Genomic DNA, 20,623 nt, shown 5'->3' with positions numbered 1-20,623 from the left:
CTCTGCGGGGAGGGTGGGCAGACCTGGGGGTGCGGGGCCCTGAAGGTGGGCTCTGGCAGTCTAGGGTAGGGAGGATCCAGGAGTCTTGGTGTCCCAGGGCTCACTCCAAGGGGAAGCCCGGACGCCTGGCTAGGAGGGGCTTCCTGCTTCCGCCCAGCCACAGCCTGGGACCCTGGCCCGTCCCGGGCATCAGCGTGGGGCCCTGCTTCCTGTGGGGCCAGGGCTGAGTCACAGGCTGCCCGGTGATTCACGCCGGCCGGCCCAGCGGAACAGGGCTGAGGCGGGGGGTGGCGGACAGGCTCCCTCCTCCCCTGGGACAGGGGCACGAGGGCCAGCCTGGGTCTTCCCAGCCCTGAGATCGGCCAGGGCGGGGGTGGGCTGTGCTGGCCACAGTCCTGCCCTTGGGGATGTGGGTGCCCCAGCCCAAGCGGCTGCTGACCAGCTGTCCCCCTCTGCCCCCCTTCCCATGCCTGGGGGCTCCAGAGGCCACAGTGGGGTCTGTGGCAGCAGCGTTCTTGTTAGCCCTCCCCGTGTTGTCCAGACCCCAGCCCTGTGCACAACCCCCACCCTTCCACCCTTGGAGCATCCCCACCAGGGCCGCTGACTCCTGCTCGCCCACTTCCAGGGGTAGGTGGTTTCTGCCTGCTCCGGGCTCTGGGGAGATACTGTGTCCTGACCCACACCCCTGCTATGTTTGTCTTCCTACTGCCCCCCCCGCCCTGTCCTGGGAGGGGAAGGGACAGCCGGGGCCGTGCAGCCACTGAACCCTGGAACCCACCCGGGCCTCTTGCCCCGGCCAGCCCCCTCCGGCCATGGTCCCCTGGGCTGTGCTGCCTGCTGTGGAGCCCTGACCCTTGGCGCTCAGGCAGGCGTGGGGGCTGGGCCTACGGCAGCCGAGAGGCAGGTCCGGCTGCTGTGCTGGAGACGTGCCTGCCCCCAAAATAGCCCAATTTTTAAAAATAACTCAGCAGGCTTTTGTTCAGCTTCGTGCGTTAAAAGACTTTTCTTCTGCCTAGAACTTTGCAGCGGCAGGAAAGGTCAGCCCCGCTGGCGGTGGCGCGGGGCGGGTGGGCCGGTGGGGGAAGGCTGGGTCTTGGCGGGTACAGGGGTCTGCTTGTGCTCCCAGGCCCTGTCTGGGGCCGCTGTGGGGTCCTGGCAACCCAACCCCACTGGGGACAGATGGGGCATGCAAGGTGTGCGGCTGCCTCCCCTCCAGGCCAGGGCCGTGGGGCAGCCGCTGAGGGCCCGTGCGACTGGCGAGGCGGCACACGGACGGAGGCAGGGGTCCTTCAGTGGGTCCCAGGACGCTGCGCACGGAGGCGGATGCTTCCACACCCTGGTCCTGCCTGATCGGTGCATTTGAATCAATAGTCGTGCAAGTGCTCTCAGCTGGGAAGAATGCGACCAGCGCCGACCTGGGGGAGGGACAGAGCTGGCCAGCAGAGAGGGCAGCCCGGCGGCCTTGCTCAGGGAAAGGCGGGGGTGGGTCCCAGGGGGGCTGGCTGGGAAACTTTAAGTTCCTCTGGGCTTTGGTGGGGGCCGAGCTGCCGGCCACCCCCCAAGAACGGCATGTGGGCATCTCACACAACCCAGCGCCCCCTACTCCCTGCCCTTCTTGCTGTGACCCCTTCCTCACAGAGACCCCTCCTGGCATGGGAGCCATGGGAGGTCCCCCCAGAGCTCCCTGGAGCGCCTGAGGGTCAGCCAAGGTGCCAGGTTGGGTGTAGGGTTAGTAGCACCGCCCCCCCCACCGCCCCCGCCACTGACTGAAGGCCCTCCCCCAATGGGTGGGGCTAATGGGACGACGCTGTCAGAGCCTGGGTGCTCTGGCTGCGGGTAAATAAGCCCGTGCCCCCTCCCACCCTGGGGAGAGGCGGCTCTTGGCATGAACTGGGCCTGTCTCTGCGAACGCCGGCCTTCTGGAAAGGGCAGGACTCAGAAGGTGTATCTCAGGGGCCCAGACCTCCCACCCTCTCCCGCCCCCCATTCTTAGCAGCCTGTGTCCACCTTCCCTCATGGGGTCACCACAGTGGCCTCAGGTTGATGGGGGGTGGGGGGCTGACTCTGGGCCTTGGGCAGCCCTCAAGGGCCCCCTGCCCTGTGCCGTGCAGCCCCTCTGCTCTGGGCCCAGGGAAGGAGGTACTGGAGAGGACCCGCTCCCGGGGCTGGTGGGGTGCTGATGAGGGTGCGGGGGATGGCCTAGAGCGGGATGTCACCCCTGAGGCTGGTGCACAGTTCACTGCCTACCTGGGGGTGCCCGTGGGAGGGCCCTGGGATGGCGGTATGGGCTCCCATCCCAGGCCCCCAAGGGGGCATGTCCACTGGCTGTGTCTGCCCTTGTCTGGGACCTCCCACTCTTGAGTGTCTGGCCTTCCCAGTGTAAACTGGGGATGTCCCAAGCCCCACTGCCTTCCCTGCCTGGGTCTCCTCGGAGCCCGAGCATACCCTGCCCAGAGGCGAGCCTGGACAGTGGCCCTGCCTGCTTTGTTGTTCCCTTGACTTTGGGCAGAGGGCTGGGAGCAGGGGAGGCACTGGCTGGCCCTCAGAGCCCCAGGGCCTGGAAACCATCATCCCCTCCCTTCAGCGATCTCTGCCCTATGGTCGGCGCGCGGAGCCTGGGGCTGGGCTGGGCGCTCAGATGCCAGCCCGAGAAGTGTGCGAGCAGGGGCACCCCAGAGAAGCACGGCTGGGCGTGTGAGGGTGGGCCTCTCTGCTGGCTGCCCTCGGAGGGGTCTCCGTGGCCCTGCCTCATCATTGAGCCCACAGGCAGTTCTCAGGGCCCTTTCCTGGGAACTGTGACCCGGGGCTGGGGGCTCTGGGTGCTGATGTGGGGATCCCTTGCCATGTAGTACGTCCCCGGGGCGCTGGATGAGGGGTACCTTTGGCAACGAGAACCCAGCCAGATGGGGTTGGGGGGCCAGGGCTCAGACCTGCTAGGGTGCAGGCCTGAGGGGGCAATCAACAGAGGAGGGGCCTCAGCCAGCCCCGAGGGGCACAAGACACAGGGGCACCCCAGGATGCTGACCTCCGGACTGGAAGAGGTGAGAGACAGGCATGAGTGCGGCCTGGAAGTGGGGTTGTGCTGGGACCAGCGACAGGACAGGCGGGTCTGGCTGGGGATCGAGGGGTTCTTGGGGCCTCTGGAGGAACAGCTTCGCCCTTCCCCTGTCTCAGTGCTGCCCTGACATGCCCGGGGCTCCACGATGCTCCAGCTTCTGGGGAGAATGGGTCTCCCCAGCCCAGTCCCGGGAGGCCTCATTCCCCGGTCTGCCTACCCTACTGGGGCCTCCTGAGGAGGACAGGGCCTGTCCCCGGGACCTCGGTGGCCATGGGCCAGTCAGAGGGAGAGGGGGCAGGTCCTGAGTCAGCCCTGAGAATGACGAGGGGCTAACCAAGGTGGGGCTGGGACAGGGGCCCCGTCCTGGGAGCTGCCGCTGTTTGGAGAGGCCTGGCATACATGGGAGCTGGGCTACCATCCGGCCACCTGCCCAGGCCTGGCCACCAGAGCTTCAGGGACCATGGAATGAGCTCCTGTCCAGGCCGGCTGGCCTCACTGCCTGGACACTGGACAGGCTGCCCCTGTGTGCCCCTTCCATCCCAGCCCCCACAGGTCCGCCTGTGGCCTCAGAGCCTGACAGACCCATGTGCCTCTAGGGCAGGGATGGAGGGAGGCACCCCTAGGCCCAGGAGGGGAGACATTCAGAAACCGTGGGTTCCCACCCTTTGTCTCCGTGTCCCCGGTGCCGGCCTCAGCAGCCACGGTCCAAGTGAGCTGGGGGCTGCTCTCTGAGCTGGCTGGCCCCCACAGGCCAGATCCCCAGATGGCCAATGTGAGAAAAGAGCCCACCTTACAGGGTGGGGCGGCACCCCGAGTGTTTGGGGCCCTGAGCTGAGTGGAGGGGGCCTGGGACGTCAACACTGTGCCACCCCCACAGGTGTTCCACGTGGCCTATGTGCTGATCAAGTTCGCCAACTCACCGCGGCCAGATCTCTGGGTACTGGAGCGGTCCACAGACTTCGGCCTCACCTACCAGCCATGGCAGTTCTTTGCCTGTGAGTCTCCGGTGGGGGCTGATGGGGGCCGTCCCCTGGGGTGGGCTGCGGTGGCTGGGCTCCTTCAGAGTCCCCGCATGCCAGGCCAGCCCTCATGCCCTCCCTCCCGCATGTGTTCGGGGCGTGAGGCATGAGTTCCCGGGGCAGGTGCATGGTAAGCAGCTCCTGTCCCTGATGTGGGGCACGGCTGGGCCCAGAGGCTGGTGGCACCAGGCATCCCTCCCTCTCGACCGGCTTCATGGTCCGGCAGCTCCTGAAGGAACAAGGGCGGGAGGCACGGTGGCTCCCTAGCCCGCCACGTCCGAGGCCTCCGTGACCCATCACCATGGGAGCCTGCGATTGGGTGGGCCTCAGTCACGGGTCCCCCAAAACTCCACAGGCGAGAGCAGTTGGAAATGGTCATCCAAGGGTGGGGATGGGGGGGGGGCACTTGTCTCTGCAGAGAGAGGCATGCATGGCGAAGGCCGGGAGGTGTCAGTCCGCAAGGCGAGCGCAAGTGCAGGGTTTCTGGGCTTGGGCAGGGGCCGCCCCGCCCTCCATGTCCTCCTGGGGAGGCACCTCCCCCCTTCTTCAACCCGGCGCCACAGGGGTGGTGGGACGGCCCGTCAGGGTGCGGCAGTGCTCCAGCGCGCTCCTGGGCCCCGCGTCCCCACAGCATCCAAGAGGGACTGCCTGGAACGGTTCGGGCCGCAGACGCTGGAGCGCATAGCGCGGGACGACCATGTCATCTGCTCCACCGAGCACTCGAGGATCGTGCCCCTGGAGAACGGCGAGGTGGGCCCCGGGGCCACCGGGGGGGGGGGGCTTGTGGGAGGGTGGCGGCCCCCCCGGCCTGACCCTCTGCCCCGCGTGCAGATTGTGGTGTCCCTGGTGAACGGGAGGCCGGGGGCCAGGAACTTCTCCTCCTCACCCCTGCTGCGGGAGTTCACCAAAGCCAGCAACGTGCGCCTGCGGCTCCTACGCACCAACACGCTGCTGGGCCACCTCATGGGCAAGGCGCTGCGGGACCCCACCGTCACCCGCCGGGTGAGGCACGGCCAGGGTGTGGAGGGGCTGTGGGGCCGGCGGGGCCCGGCTGGGGCGGGGGCCGTGGCACTCACCGCCCCCCCCCACAGTACTACTACAGCATCAAGGACATCAGCATCGGTGGCCGCTGTGTCTGCCACGGCCACGCGGACGTCTGCGATGCCCAAGACCCCACCGACCCCTTCAGGTGAGGCCCACTGCCCCCATCCTCCTCACCCCTTCCCAGTGCAGGGAGTGGGAGACCTGGTTCCACTGCCCACTGTGTCCCTCGTCCTGCGTGGCCACCCCTGGCCTCCATCCCCTTAGGTGTGTGGCCAAGTGCAGGGCTGTCCTGTGCCTGGGACGACCTATTTGTCTTGTAGTCAGAGGCCTCTGCCATCCCTGGAGAAGCTGGGGCCCTCTGTGGGGCAGTGGGGATGTCCTTGGCCTGAGGCTGCACGTCCCTGTTCTCCAGCCCCCTCCCTTCCTTCAGGACATGGATAAGACACTCCTTGCTGTCCCCAGCTGCTCCCCCTGCCACCCCGCACGGTCCTTGCGCACGGCTTCTGGAGCTCAGGCGCTGCTGGTGGCTCTGGGAAATTAAGTGCCCAGTGGGAATGTGCGCTGGCGGAGAGGGGAGCCCGCGGGCACCAGATCAGCCTCAGAGGAGCGGCGGGCCTGCCCTTACTTGCTGGGGAGGCGTTGGCATCCGCTCTGACTCCCCTGTACCAGGGTGTGCCCTGAGCCCGGCTCTGCCTGGGGGCGCGAGGGGTGGGGTGGGCTGGGCGGCTTCCCCAGAAGCACGAACACCAGCACCCCACACACACCGTGTTTCAGGGCGCTGGCCTGCCCTGCGCACCCTGCTCCCATGCCCTGCGCCGCAGCCGCTTCTTCAGGGAGAGCTCCGCCCCTTCGTATCCCCGACCCCGTCGTCTCCAGCCATCAGCCCCCGCCTGGACCACCGTCCCCGTCCCCACCCCCACCTGCACTTTCTCCCCCCATCACCACCACCGCTTTGCCAGCTACCTGCCTCTCTCTGTCCTGAATCCCTCGTTCACTCTCCCCCTTTCCTTTGGTTTGGAAGTTACGTGTTTTGTTTCGATCGCTGTCTCAGTCCAGTTGGGTCGCCGTCACCACATACCGTAGACGAGGGGCTCGTAACAACAGAAACTTACCGCTGTTCTCGAGGCCGACAAGGGCCCACGTCTCGGGGTGTCCTAACGTGGCACAGAGGGTGAGGGAGCTCTCTGGGGTCCTTTTACAAGGACACTACGCCCACTGATGGGGGCTCCATCCTTAAGACCTAATCACCCCTCAAAGGCCCCACCTCCAGCTACCATCACCACGGGGACTAGTCTGCGTGTTCTCGGGGACGCCCGCATTCAGCCGGGCCAGGACTTCCCAGCAGCGGCGGCCCTCGTGACGGGCGTGGTTGACCCGCTCTCGCGCTGCTCACACGGCCCTGTAAGCTCCGTCCCCGGCCCGGGTGCCGCCTCCTGACTCGCCCAGGCCCTTGACCGCACCCCTCCTTGACGCACCCTGCACCCTGGCCACTCGGTCCCTCTGCCCGAAGCACGTCCTCTGGCTGTTGTTGCCGTGAGGCCGTGTCCCTGTCTGACGACTGTTGCCACAACAGCTGCATCAGCCTCCCTCTCGGGGGATCGTTTAGCCAGCTACAGAACTCTGGTGGCGGCCGTGCCAGCGCGTCACGTGGCGTTCCGATGGTCGGCAGAGTCCACAGTCACCTGCGTTGTTGCCTCTCTGGCTTATCTGCCCTTTCTGGAGGGTTCCATGACCTTCCCCTGGTGCTCTGCGGATTTCCTCTACGGCATCCAGGAGCCGTAGGTCTTCTGTGGCTCAGGACTCCTGCCCTTTTCTTTTTTTTTTAGAAGATTATTTATTTGACACAGAGACAGAGAGGGAACACAGGTTGGGGGAGTGGGAGAGGGAGAAGCAGGCTTCCCGCTGAGCAGGGAGCCCGATCTCGATCCCAGGACTCTGGGATCATGACCTGAAGCCAAAGGCAGACGCTTAACAACTGAGCCACCCAGGGGCCCGACTCCTGCCTTTTGAATCTGAGAGTGTGTGTCATTAATTCAAGACCATTCCTGGCCATCCGCTCTGCCTGCCAGCTCTCTACCTCTTTCCTCTTTCTGGAATCCCGTTCCGTGGATGGGATCTCCCTGTGGTTTTCTTCTGTCTCTGAATGTCTCCTGTGGTTCCCTCTCTGCCTTCTGAGCTGCTGTGGGTCGGTTCTTGGGATCACCAAACCTCCAGCCGGGCGTCGCCGTCCACTGTCTTCAGTTGCGGTGATTTTATTTTCCGTCTATAGAAGTTGTGTCTGGTTCTTCGGCCATATCTCGTTCTCTTTTCTTTTAAGATTTTATTTATTTATTTGTTACAGAGAGATCACAAGCAGGCAGAGAGGCAGGCTCCCCGCTGAGCAGAGAGCCCGATGCGGGGCTTGATCCCAGGACCCTGAGATCATGACCTGAGCCGAAGGCAGAGGCTTAACCCACTGAGACACCCAGGCGTCCCACATCTCTCTGTTTTTTCATAGCATCGCGTTTTCTGTGTTTTAGTTAGTTTCTATGTTTGGTTATAACTTTAAGCATTCTTATTTTATGGTTTCTACCTACTTGCTCCCGATTCCTGGGGTTGGATCACGCTGACGGTTGCGTTGACAGGCCCGGCCGCATTGTGTCCCGCTGGTCCTGCAGCAGTGCCTCGTCTGAGCTTGGTTGGGGATGGTCGCTCCCCAGGGCTTTTGTGGGGTCCTTTGCCCAGTGACCTGCGGTGTCACTGCCCGGCTCCACATCCTGGGTCATTTCCCGGCGCCCTACGCAGACCGTGGCACAGCCAGACGCCAGCTCTAGGTCCGACATCAGACCGCCAGAGCCGGGGCGGAGACAGGCCAGCTTCCTGGAGCTGCTCCTGCTCCCTGTTCCCCAGAGGCCCTCCAGATAGCCCAGACCCCAGGGGCCACAGTGTTGATACCCAGGGCCCTGCAGACACTTTGGGTTGCAGGGGACGGGGCTCTGACCGTGTGGTCTGAGGCCTGGGGCTCCGCTGACCAGCTTCCGAGGTCCGGCTCAGGGCACGCAGAGCACAGCAGGTGCGGTGCTGGCCCCGGTCCCACCGAGCAGGCAGCCCCACTGTGGCTGAGTCATGGAGGGGTGTGTTGGGTGGGACTCTGGTAGGGGTGTGTGAATGGTAGGAGGCTGCGACCTCAGGCCTGAGCCGTGTCCAGCTGTCCCCCTGAGCCAGCAGGAGCCGCTCTCCAGAACGGCCAGCAGGATTCCAGCCTCTGCCTGGTGTCCACCCCCGCTGGAAGAGGAAGCTGTTCCTGGCCCCTTGCCCCTGGGGAGGCACCCTGGAAGCATGGGGGCGTCTGGCTGAGCTCATACTGCTGAGTGAGAACCGGGCCTCGGCCCTAGCCCAGGGAGGCTGTGGGCTCGGCCTGAGGGCCTGGCCATGGCAAGGAGGGGTTAGCTCGATCCTGAAGGACCTGGAGCACCAGGCACTCTGTAGGTGGGGCCCACCCGCACTGACCACTCAGTCCCCATGCCAGTCACCACCCGCCAACAAATCCCGTCCCTCCTGCTCCCCTCCGTGAAGGCTGGGTGCAGCCCCTGTGTCCCCCAGGTCCACAGTGTGGCCCCTCCTGTCCCGTGTCCCCACAGGCTTCAGTGCACCTGTCAGCACAACACGTGTGGGGGCTCTTGCGACCGCTGCTGCCCTGGATTCAACCAGCGGCCGTGGAAGCCGGCCACCACCGACAGTGCCAATGAGTGCCAGTGTGAGTGCCCAGCACGTGCTCACCTGCTCATCTGCACACACGCCCTCCTCACCTGCAGCCCCGCACACACTCTCCCAGCTCTGCCCCGGCTGTCACCCACACCAGGCCACATCCGGGCCGCTGGTGGTTTGTGAGATGTGCCCTGGGGGTTCCTGTGAGGTGGGTCCCTGGAGGCCTGTAAACAGCTCTGCCCCCTTCTCTCCAGCCTGCAACTGCCACGGCCACGCCGATGACTGCTTCTATGACCCTGAGGTGGACCGGCTCGGCGCCAGCCAGAACCAAGACAACGTCTACCAGGGAGGGGGCGTGTGCATCGACTGCCAGGTGGGAGTCGGGGGGTCAGGGGGGCCCGTGGTGGCAGCTGGGTGGGTCTGGGGCACTGGGGTGGTGGGCCGGGGCCCCCGGCATGGTGCACCCAGGGCCAGAGTGGGGGGAGTTGGGGGGCGGGAGGGTCTGTGCACTCAGTGACCCCGTCCCACCCCAGCATCACACCACTGGCATCAACTGTGAGCGCTGCCTGCCTGGCTTCTTCCGGGCCCCAGACCAGCCCCTCGACTCTCCCCATGCTTGCCGCCGTGAGTGGGGTCAACCCCGGGAGGGGGATTCCTGGGGGACGGGGGTGTCGGGGGGGCCCTCGTGCTGCTCCAGGAGGCCCGGCCTGGCTCTCCTCCCCCTTGCCCGCGCTAGGGAGGCAGAGCCGGCCCCGTGGCCCCAGACTCGGGGTCTCATGAGGCCCCCGGTGCCCGCCCAGGCTGCAGCTGCGAGTCGGACTTCACGGACGGGACGTGTGAGGACCTGACGGGCCGCTGCTACTGCCGGCCCAACTTCACGGGCGAGCGCTGCGACACCTGCGCCGAGGGCTTCACCGGCTTCCCGCGCTGCTACCGTGAGGGCGTTGGCTGGGGGCGGGGTGGCTGGGTTACAGTCCCCAGAGCCCGGTGGGGGACCCGGGGCGGAGCCCCTCGGTCCTGTCCGCCTCTGGCCGCGCCTAGCTGATTGGCTGACCTGTGCTGTTTCCTCCCTCAGCGGTACCCTCATTGTCCCCCAACGTCACCGGGGAGCAGGTGCTACCGGCGGGACAGATCGTGAGTGAGTGTCCACCGAGGCCCCTGTCCTTCCCCGGCCCCCACGGAGGCCCCGAGAGTGTGGTTGTCGTGTGGTCCCCTCATGTCCGGCTCTTGTGTTTTCATGCACGTGATGCATCTTCGTGTTAGGAAACCTTCTGCATGAAGCAGAACAGGGGTACCCAGAGTCGCGTCACTGTCACGCGGCCCCTCCCCCACAGCCAGGCCCCTCCCATGCGCTGCACACGGTGCTGGGCGAAGACGGGTGTGTGTCCCGGGAGCTGCTCTGGCTTTCCTGCTGCCGCATCCTGTAAGCACGTCTCCCCACGTTCTGTGTCATCGGACAGATGTAGCATTTCTTCAGTCAACCCCAAATTGTTGGAAATTTAAGTTCTTTCCAACTAAAAAAGAAATGCTACAGTAAACATCCTGCAGCACAAGCTTTCCATAAATTCTCAATAATTTCTGTAAAACAATTTCCTAGAAGGTTCTGAGTCACGAGACTTGCCTATTCTGGCACATTCTGGGCTGTAGGTTGCCAAATCGCTGTCTTGAAAGAAGCCGTGTTGGGCGACGTGATGGTAGCGGCATCCGTAGGCGCAGACAGTCCTCGCCGGACCACGGGCCCTACTTGTGGCTGTCAGCTCGGCCGGTGGGGAACCCCCACCCCTGCCACGTTTCTGATTGGGTGCACCTCTTGGGACGCACCTTCCTAACGGGGTGCACTCGGCTGCCGGTGGGGTCTTGCTTAGACCGCATTTGGCATTTGTTGTCTCCTGTGTGTCTTTGACGCGTCTGTGAGGGGACCTTCTTTCGAGTGTGTCCTGAGCACGTATCTGCTTTCCTGGGGAGTGTGTCGTCCGGGCTCCGTGCTCACGTTTCTGTCCGTGGGCCGGCTCTCCGCACACCCCGTGTCCCGGGGGGGGGCCACCCGCCCTGTGTCTTCAGGGCTCCTGTTCCCTGGGCTGGCATGTGGACCCCCAGCTGGTCCTGTGGCCGCGGTTTTTTCCTCTGACTCCCTCCGACGTGTGCGCACGTGGCACACACTCCGCTCGCTCACTCGTGCCTGTCGCTGTTGGACGTTTTCTCCATACATGTTCGCATCCACTTCGCTTCGGTGCTGGGAACGCGGGTCGGCAGCCTTCTCCCAGGAGAAGCCGGATGGTACTTGCCTGCTCTCGATGGCGAGGGCCACATGTCCTATCATGCGTGGCTCTGGAGCCCTGCCGTCACGCGCCGTGGCTGGATCTTGGCATCCAGTGTGGTGGCATCGAGCGTGTGAGTGTGCGTGGGCCTGGCTGCATTCCGGGAAGACCTGATTTGCAGAGCCACTGAGCGGCCCCCGGGCTGCAGTTTGTTGATGCCCAGCAGATGTGCTGGGGACCCTCCCGTCCTCCCGGCCCGGGGTCAGCGCTGCAGACGTCCCATGCCGTTGGGGCTTCAGTGCCGGGCCGCAGATCCTGCAAGGAATTCTATTCGTGCCTTTCCTAGCGAGCACTTGTGTGTCTGTATTCGTAAGGGAGGCTGGCTGAAGGCTTTCCGGGTTGTTTTTTTGGTGGGGGGTGCGGGCCGTCGTCTTGCTTAAGTTTTGTAACTGAAAATACTTGGGAAATGACCCACACTTGGTTACGCTCCACAGCAGTCTACGAATCACGGAATCACCCGTTTCTTCCTTCCTTCCTTTCCTCCTTTCTACCTGCCTGCCTTTGTCCTTCCTTCCTTCCTTTCTTTAACATTTTATTTATTTGAGAGAGAGCACACAAGTGGGCGAGCAGCAGGCAGAGGGAGAAGCAGACTCCCCGCTGAGCAGGGAGCCCGATGCGGGGCTTGATCCCAGGACCCTGAGGCCGTGACCTGAGCTGAAGGCAGACCCTTCATCAGCTGAGTTGTCAGGTACCCAAAAAACCACCCAAATCTTAGGAGTTTGATGGAACTTAGAAGGACGCCTGGTCCTGACTCCTGCTGGTCTTCGATAATCGTCATTTCTTCTCTGGTTCTTGAGTCCGTTCATTTCCCACCTCAGCGTAGGCCGGTTTGAGTCATTTTTCCTTAGCAGATCGTGTCCTTTGGATTTTAAGATGTATTGGTATAAAAATCATGCACAGGGGCGCCTGGGTGGCTCAGTTGTTAGCCGTCTGCTTTCGGCTCAGGTCATGATCTCAGGGTCCTGGGATCGAGCCCCGCATCTCGGGCTCCCTGCTCAGCGGGGGGCCTGCTTCTCCCTCTGCCACTCCCCCTGCTTATGCTCCTTCTCTCTCTGTCTCTCTGTCAAATAAATAAAATCTTAAAAAAAAAGAAAAGAAAAATCATGCACAGCTTTCCGACGTGAATTGTGCCTTTCATTTTTCTTACTGTCTGGTCCAATTTCTTCTATTTCCTCCACTTATTAGACGTAGCAGAAATTTCCTGAATTTATTGGTGTTTTCAAGTTACAGCTTAAGAGTCCATCTATAAGATCCACTGGGGTTTTTCTCGTTTCAGTTTGGGGGAGAGATCTGATTTCCTTTTTTTTTTTTTTTTTTTTTTAAAGATTTTATTTATTTATTTATTTGAGAGAGAGAGAGCACACACCACGAGTGGGGACAGGGCAGAGGGAGACGGAGGACTGCCGTGGCCGGCACCTCCCGCGGGGCAGTGACATGGCCGTTCTGTCCTTTTGTGATGGCTCAGTCCGAGGTTTACCGCACAGGGGTCAGATGGGGTCTTTGCTTCTCACCTAGAATGTGACGCCCTTTGGAATGTTCTGTGAACATGTGATGGGTCCGCGAGTGCCGCGCAGGGTACAGGTCGCCACATGTACGCCCACAAGGTGCATGTGTTCATTAAGGTGTTTAAATCCACACGTCCCTGCTCCAACCTCATCAGGGCCTGGGGATGGTGTCTCCAGCCCTTCTGTCCAGGATGGTGGTTTTGCTAGAACCTTCCAGCTCTCAGGGGTTTGGCCCTTGGCACCCCTAGACCCCGTGGTCCTGCTCTTAGATTGCAGGGTGTCCTACAGACCCAGGTGGCGAGCTCCCTGTCGTCCCGCTGATGCTTGTGGCCTTGGGTTCCCTGGAATGTTCTGGGGTCTCTGTGCCTGCCTTCTCTGCACCTTGCTGTCCCCTTACAAAGCTGTCCATGGCCCATCTGGGTGCTTGGTTCAACGTGCAGCTTTTTAAGAGAACATGATTCGATTTTCCTTCAGGAGCCAAACTGAGGCCTCTGGTTCTGGGTCGTGAGAGGAGCCGTGGCCCGGGCAAGGCTGTGGCTGTCAGGCGGGGCTCGCTCCTGCTTCTCCATCTCGTTTCTTCTTCTCCTGAGATACCTCCTTCCCGCCTGTGTCTTGCCAGGTGGGGCAACAGACGGGTTTCGGTTTGGGATGACTTGCGCTTCTTCTTGAAGGATTTCAATGTTCTGTCTCTCTCTGGTCCAGCCGGGGGTCACCCTGCACTTGACAAATACCAGACCGTTACTTTCTACGAGCAACGAACAGTAGTCGTGACTTCTCTTTATGCGTAAGACGTTCCCCGTGCTTTCCCTCCTCTTTTCCAAGCTGCAGGTTACTCATAAATCAGATTGGAGTCTCTTTTTTGCCTTGTTACCGTTTCGTTTTTACGTCTTCTCTGGTTGTGTTGGCGCCTGCCGCGGACTTAGCAGCTTTGTCGCAAACGGAGCCCCACGAGTTTGGGCCGCCCCGATTTCGTGCCGCGCCTCCCCGCGGACAGCGGCTCCGCCTTCTAGTACTTCTTGCCTCCCGGTGCGGTGGCAGCGTGGAGACAAAGGGAGCGAGTGTGTGGCGGGCAGGGTTTCTGGCGGGGAGGGCCGGGTCTGCGGGCGTCTGAACCCCCTCCCCCCACCAGACTGTGACTGCAGTGCCGCGGGGACCCAAGGCAACGCCTGCCGCAGGGACCCACAGCTGGGACGCTGCGTGTGCAAACCCGGCTTCCAGGGCACCCACTGCGAGCACTGCGCCCCGGGCTTCTACGGCCCCAGCTGCCAGCGTGAGTGTAGCCCTGACCCTGTCCCCCTGGCCCTGGGAGCCTGTCCCCTCTCCGACTGAGCACGGCCCCCCCTCCTGCAGCGTGCCAGTGCTCTAGCCCTGGAGTGGTGGACGGGGACTGTGACCGGGACTCGGGCAGCTGTACCTGCCGGGAGGGCTTCGAGGGGCCCGCGTGCGACCGCTGTGCCCCGGGCTACTTCCACTTCCCTCTCTGCCAGTGTGAGCGAGGCCTCCCCAGCGGGCACGGGTGGGTGTGGGGCCCAGGGCATGGCCTGCCTGGCTTAGGGGCCCCGGTGTGTTGCTTTGCTCCCTAGTGTGTGGCTGTAGCCCTGTGGGGACCCTGCCCGAGGGCTGCGACGAGGCTGGTCACTGCCCGTGCCGGCCGGAGTTTGACGGCCCTCACTGTGACCGCTGCCGCCCGGGCTACCATGGCTACCCCAACTGCCGCGGTGAGCAGAGGGCTGGAGGGGGGCCTTAGGGGAGCAGGAGGACCTGCCATGCGCCCAGGGCTTAACCCTGTGTCCCCTGCAGCCTGCACCTGTGACCCCCGGGGTGCTCTGGACCAGCTCTGCGGGCCGGGAGGGATGTGCCACTGCCACCCGGGCTACACGGGTGCCACCTGCCAGGAGTGCAGCCCTGGCTTCTACGGCTTCCCCGACTGTGCCCGTGAGTGCCTGTGCTGGGGGCAGGGAGGGCGGGCGTGTCCCCACCGCATGCCCACGCCCTGCCGTCCTTGCCTAGCCTGCCACTGCTCTGCCGAGGGCTCCCTGCACGTGTCCTGCGACTCCCGCAGCGGGCAGTGCCCCTGCCGGCCCCGGGTGACGGGGCTGCGGTGTGACATGTGTGCACCAGGTGCCTACAATTTCCCCTACTGTGAAGGTGAGCTCGGGCCGTGGGCGTGTCCATGCCGTGTGTGTCGTTCCCTGCCGTCCCCGTGCACGTGCCGCGTGTGCCCCTGCGTGGGTTCCTGCGGCCGTCCATGCACACGGCCACGTGAGCACCTGCGTGATCATCGTGTGCTGCGCGTGTACGGTAGCGTGCACGTGTCCATGGCAGTGTCCTCGGTGTGAAGGTTCATCGCCCTGTGTTCACGGGCTTTGTGCACACATGTGTTCACAGCTGTATGCACGGCCCGCGTTCACACACATGTCCGCAGGCCTCGTGGCTTGTCGTGTGCTCGTTTCTGTTCCCTGGAGTGGGGGAGGGTGCATGGGGCGCGCGAGCCGCCGTAGCCATGGCTTCATGCCCGCGCGGGAGGCATACAGGCGGCTCCACGCAGCCGTGGGTCCGGGCCAGGCCTGGGGAGGCCCTTGGCCATCGGAGTCAGTGACCGCGCAGTGACCACAGGCTGGGTCTCTCCCCAGCTGGCTCCTGCCACCCTGCCGGGCTGGCCCCGGCGGATCCCGGCCTTCCTGAGGTAAGCCCTAGTCGGCCCTCAGGGGAGGGCAGCCCCTCACTCCCCGCTGCTCTGTCGCCGTGGCAACCTCCGGACCGTTTCTTCCCCTGGCTCGTCCTCTGTCTCCGTTCCAGGGACGGGCCAGAGATGGGGCTGTGTCGGGGCTCTGGGGCTGAGGGTTTTGGGTAGGGGGTAGGGGGCAGGGACCCATCCTGACCCTCAGTCTCATCTTCTCCCAGGCACAGGCCCCCTGTACGTGCCGGGCTCACGTGGAGGGGCCCAGCTGCGATCGCTGTAAACCTGGGTTCTGGGGGCTGAGTCCCGGGAACCCCGAGGGCTGCACCCGTGAGTCTGTGGTGGGGGGAGCACAGGAACGCTGGGGAGACTGGGGGAGGGCAGCAGCGCGGGGAGGTGCGGGTCGGCCCTGCAGTGTCCAGGCCTGCTCTCTCTCCACAGGCTGCAGCTGTGATCCCCGGGGCACGTTGGGCGGACTTGCCGAGTGCCGGCCGGTGAGTCCGAGGCCTGAGCTGCCCGGGGGCTGTGGGACAGGCACATCCAGACCCCACTCCACCCGGCGTGGTCTCACCCCCACTCCCCGCGCCCCCGCTGCAGGGCGACGGCCAGTGCTCTTGCAAAGCTCACGTGTGCGGCCAGACCTGTGCGGCATGCCGGGACGGCTTCTTCGGGCTAGACCAGGCTGACTACTTCGGCTGCCGCGGTAAGTGCCCTCAGCCCACATCCCCGGGGAGGCTGAGGCCAGGGAGGGATGAGTGAGGTGGGCACCTTGGTCTGGGGAGGCCTGTGCAGGGCATGGGAGGGAGGGGCTGCTCCATCTCCCTCCCCTCCATCCTGCGCCCTGGCAGCCCCTGGTGGCCCGTCGGAGCTGGCCTCTCGGCCCCTGTTGTCCTCCACAGACAGTGGACAGAGCCCCAGGGGCCTGGGCGGCCATAGCAGGGTCCAGAGCCTGCTGTGGGCAGAGCAGCGAGGCTGGGGTGGGGGCGGAGGGGTCAGCTAGCAGTACGGACCTTGTTCTCTCCCACCGCAGGCTGCCGGTGTGACGTCGGCGGTGCACTGGGACAGGGCTGTGACCCAAGGACAGGCGCCTGCCAGTGCCGCCCCAACACCCAGGGCCTCACCTGCAGCGAGTGGGTGCCGCCACCCCTGGCTCGGGGGGCAGGGGGCTGGCCGGGTGGCTCACCCGCTGGGGACCCTGTGCGCTGCCTCTGACCACCCCTGCCGCGGCCAGGCCAGCGCGAGATCACTACCTCCCTGACCTGCACGACCTCCGCCTGGAGCTGGAGGAGGCGGCCACGCCGGGCGGCCGCACCGTGCGCTTCGGCTTCAACCCCCTCGAGTTCGAGAGCTTCAGCTGGAGGGGCTACGCGCAGATGACGCCCGTGCAGGTGGGGGCCGCCTCCCCAGCGTCGGCCTCGGGCGCCCCCGCGGCGGATGGAGGGGGGCGGGCAGGGCAAGGCTGGGGTGGGGCCGCCTGATTCTCCGTGCCTCTTCCCCCCACCAGCCCAGGATCGTGGCAAAGCTGAACGTGACCTTCCCCGACCTCTTCTGGCTGGTCTTCCGCTACGTCAACCGTGGGCCCGCCAGTGTGAGTGGGCACGTCTCTGTGCGAGAGGAGGGCAGGTTGGCCACCTGCGTCAACTGTGAGTGCCGGGGCCGCCCCGCGCCCGCTCCCCGCCCCTCCCCACAGCCCCGCCTGGGCCCTTGGGTGGGTGGGGGCCCACCTGTGCCCTGGCCCTGGGGTACCTGTCCCCCTCCGCCCCCCCCGGGGTGGCCCGTGGGCAGAGTCGAGGGGTCTCACATTCTGTGTCCCCAGGCACAGAGCAGAGCCAGCCCGTCACCTTCCCGCCCAGCACGGAGCCTGCCTTTGTCACCGTGCCCCAGAGGGGCTTCGGCGAGCCCTTCGTGCTGAACCCCGGCACCTGGACCCTGCTCGTGGAGGCTGAAGGGGTGCTCCTGGTGAGGTGGGGGCTGAGCGGGTGGGGCCCGGGCCCGGGCCGAGGGCCAATGTACCGAGCTCACCCCCTGCCCGCCAGGACTACGTGGTTTTGCTTCCCAGCACCTACTACGAGGCAGCACTCCTGCAGCTGCGGGTGACCGAGGCCTGTGCCTTCCGGCCCGCCGCCCAGCGCTCCGGGCATACGTGAGCGCCGGCCCAGTGGGGGCGGGGGGCCTGCCCCTCCCTGGGCCCGGGCTGTTCGCCCCTGCTGACCGCAGCCGTGTTCCCCCCTCCCCCACCCTAGCTGCCTCCTCTACAGCCACCTGCCCCTAGACGGCTTCCCCTCTGCGGCGGGACCCGAGGCCCTGTGTCGCCAGGACAACAGCCTACCCCGGCCTTGCCCCACGGAGCAGCTTAGCCCCTCACACCCGCCCCTGGCCGCCTGCCTGGGCAGTGACGTGCGTGTCCCTGGGACCTTGCAGAGGGGCAGGGTCTGGAGTGCGGGGAGGGGGTGGGGTGCATATTGCCAAGACAGGACACAAGTTTGGATTGGGGCCTCACTCATAGATGGGGGGTCAGCGGTCCCTGCCCCTGGCTCATCGTGAGGAAGATCATTTGTTCATTCCTAAGCTCTGGGCTAGGCATCTGGGCAGCGGGCCGTGGGGAGGCAGGGGCGGCTTTGCAGGAGGCCGTGGGGTGTCCTGGAGGGGTGCCCCAGGCAGCAAGGAGAATGGGGGCTCGGGCGGGTGGGGTGGCGGGTGAGGGCCATGTCTAGCAGTGTCTGGGGACAACATGGGGGCCTGGGGTGGGGCCTCTGACCGTGGTGCCGCCCCCAGGTGGACGTTCAGCTTCAGGTGGCCGTGCCGCGGCCGGGCCACTACGCGCTGGTGCTGGAGTACACCAACGAGGACAGCCACCAGGAGCTGGGCGTGGCCGTGCACACCCCACAGCGGGCCCCCCAGCGGGCGGCCCTCACTCTCCACCCCTGCCCTTACAGGTGCACAGGGAGGTGTAAGGATTCAAATGAGGGGTGCCTCCCCCCCCATTGTGGGAGGGCTCAGGCCCAGCGCTGCCCCCCCCCGCTGAGCACCCCTGCCCCTTCCCACAGCACCCTGTGCCGGGGCACCGCACTGGATGCCCAGCGCCACCTGGCCACCTTCCACCTGGACACGGAGGCCAGCGTCCGGCTCACAGCCGAGCAGGCGCGCTTCTTCCTGGTAAGGCCCTGACCCCCGCTGCATGGGCCCCCGGGACTCCCCTGCCGTGTCAGGTCCTTCAAAAAATTTTAAACAGCCCCGAGGGCTCGTCACCAGCCCCTGCCGCGGTCCCTTGTGGCCACCCCAGCTCTGACAGCCGCGTCCTCAGCCTGTCCCGGAGTTTGTCAGCAGAACCTGCAGCCCAGGCTTCCGTGCCGTGTCTCATGCCGACAGCCGGTCGGCAGCGTGGTGTCTTGGGTCTTCCCCGTGGGGTGTTTCCAGACGGCCCCGCTGGCTTATGTTTTGCTGTGTCCATAGCACGCACCTACGTCGTGCCAGATGGTGCAGGGCGGAAGGGCCTCTCCAGAGCCCGTGCTTGCCGGGCGCGTGTCCACACCAGCTCCCCGGAGCTGAGGGAGAGGCTGGCGGCCAACGTGCAGCCGAGCTCCTGCAGGGTGGGCAGCTGCGAGGACAGCTGAGATGGGCTCCTGGCCTGGAAACTGCCCTTGAGGGCTGGGGTTCGAGCACCCAGAGGAGGCAGAGACTTGGTGCAAAGAGAGGGATGCAGGTCGGATGCAGGGGTGAGGGAGGGGCCCACCTCTGTTTCTATGTCCACGCCCGGTCGTCTGTCTGCAGCACAGTGTCACGCTGGTGCCCGTGGAGACATTCAGCCTGGAGTTTGTGGAGCCCCGGGTCCGCTGTGTCAGCCGTCATGGTGTCTTCAGCCCCAGCAGGTGTGGGGAGGAGGGACGGCGGGAGGGGCCAGGGCAGCCAGAGGGGCACACTGGCCGGGTCCAGGCCCTCACCTCCACACTCGTCCCCAGTGCCACCTGCCTGCTCTCTCGCTTCCCAAAGCCGGCCCGACCCATCCTCCTCAGGGACTGCCGGGTGCTGCCGCTGGCCCCTGGCCTTCCGCTGGCCCAGTCGCAGGACCTCATCCCCGGCGCACGCCCGCCGAGGCCCCAGACTCGGCCCCCCACTGCCGTGGACCCAGATGTGGAGCCCACGCTGCTGCGCCATCCCCAGGTGAGGGCCCCGGGCCAGGAGGGACGGGGGTGCCGACAGGGATGGGATTCCAGACCGCCAGCCCTGCCCGGGTCCCCACCCCTGCATCTGCTCCCCAGAGCCCCTCCTTCCCTGCAGGGTACCGTGGTCTTCAGCACTCACGTGCCCGCCCTGGGCCGCTACGCCTTCCTGCTGCACGGCTTCCAGCCCGACCACCCCACCTTCACTGTGGAGGTCCTCATCAGTGGGGGCCGAGTCTGGCAAGGTGAGTGGCCATGGCGGGCCGTGGGGACGGATCCCCGGGAGAGAAGCCCATCAGGGATCTTCTCACACAGCCCCGCTCTATGGTGGTCGTCATAAATGTGGACAGATCCGTCCTGCTCTTAGTCCTTAAACGGGGGGCGCAGGGCCCAGCGCACACAGCAGCCGCAGCCTCCCAGCCCCCTGCCCAGAATTGCTCCTGACTCCATGTGTAAGTCAGGATTCATCCTGTCGCGTGCCCGGGTAACCGAGGGTTCGCCGTGGGACACACAGTGATGGGACTCGCGTTCCTACATATATATGTGCTTTGTTTCCGCTGGGTCAAGCTCAGAGGTCTGTGCCCAGTGGGCCTTTGTGCATGGCTGCTTCTGACCCGCGTCGTGCGAGTGGGCCCTGCCAGCTGTCCTCAGACGGACCATAGGTCCGTGCTGTGTGTCATAGCTGCACGCTCCTTGGCAGCCAGGGCACTGTCCGGTGGCATCTCTTCCTCCCTGGTGATCCCAGGAGTGCCCCTGGGATGAGGCCACAGGACCAGGGCTGGTCCATGGGGTGTAGGGGGGACACACAGACCTGCCTTTCCTTCTCCCTCCAGGCCATGCCAACGCCAGCTTCTGCCCACATGGCTACGGCTGCCGCGCCCTGGTTGTGTGCGAGGGCCAGGCCATCCTGGACGTGACCGACAGTGAGCTCACTGTGACCGTGAGGGTGCCAGAGGGCCGCTGGCTCTGGTTGGTGAGTCCCAGGCTGCCACGTCTGCGTGCAGAACACTCAGGGCCTGACACGGGGCTAGCCTTTCGGGGTGTGGACGTCCTGACCCTGTTCAGGGGCCAGCCGTCCTCCCACCTGTCACGTCATCTGCCACTCAGCCCAGGTGCATCCCCCGCCTGCCTCGGCCCAGCCTGTGCCAGGTG

At 65.0% G+C, this 20,623-nt stretch overlaps 1 protein-coding gene across 1 annotated transcript in view; it reads left to right on the top strand.

Moving 5' to 3' along the window:
* The window catches only part of LAMA5 (laminin subunit alpha 5), a 47,012-nt gene that overhangs the window by 9,850 nt on the left and 16,539 nt on the right, over window positions 1-20,623 (top strand). The window contains 30 exon segments of the mRNA XM_047744170.1: window positions 3,936-4,053; window positions 4,709-4,827; window positions 4,909-5,079; window positions 5,169-5,266; window positions 8,742-8,857; window positions 9,063-9,181; window positions 9,342-9,432; window positions 9,609-9,743; window positions 9,884-9,946; window positions 13,761-13,901; window positions 13,982-14,119; window positions 14,215-14,349; window positions 14,432-14,566; window positions 14,642-14,779; window positions 15,265-15,317; window positions 15,536-15,641; window positions 15,753-15,805; window positions 15,909-16,014; window positions 16,342-16,441; window positions 16,543-16,699; window positions 16,816-16,954; window positions 17,128-17,270; window positions 17,348-17,454; window positions 17,555-17,708; window positions 18,087-18,247; window positions 18,359-18,467; window positions 19,083-19,180; window positions 19,271-19,472; window positions 19,590-19,716; window positions 20,305-20,444. Of these exon segments, the coding sequence (XP_047600126.1) occupies window positions 3,936-4,053; window positions 4,709-4,827; window positions 4,909-5,079; window positions 5,169-5,266; window positions 8,742-8,857; window positions 9,063-9,181; window positions 9,342-9,432; window positions 9,609-9,743; window positions 9,884-9,946; window positions 13,761-13,901; window positions 13,982-14,119; window positions 14,215-14,349; window positions 14,432-14,566; window positions 14,642-14,779; window positions 15,265-15,317; window positions 15,536-15,641; window positions 15,753-15,805; window positions 15,909-16,014; window positions 16,342-16,441; window positions 16,543-16,699; window positions 16,816-16,954; window positions 17,128-17,270; window positions 17,348-17,454; window positions 17,555-17,708; window positions 18,087-18,247; window positions 18,359-18,467; window positions 19,083-19,180; window positions 19,271-19,472; window positions 19,590-19,716; window positions 20,305-20,444 (3,672 nt within the window).

This window comes from Lutra lutra, chromosome 9 (genome assembly GCF_902655055.1).
Source record: "Lutra lutra chromosome 9, mLutLut1.2, whole genome shotgun sequence".
NCBI classification, from domain to species: Eukaryota; Metazoa; Chordata; class Mammalia; order Carnivora; family Mustelidae; genus Lutra; species Lutra lutra.
Note: the sequence above shows the minus strand (reverse complement) of the source record. Positions and strands in the feature narration are given on the sequence as shown.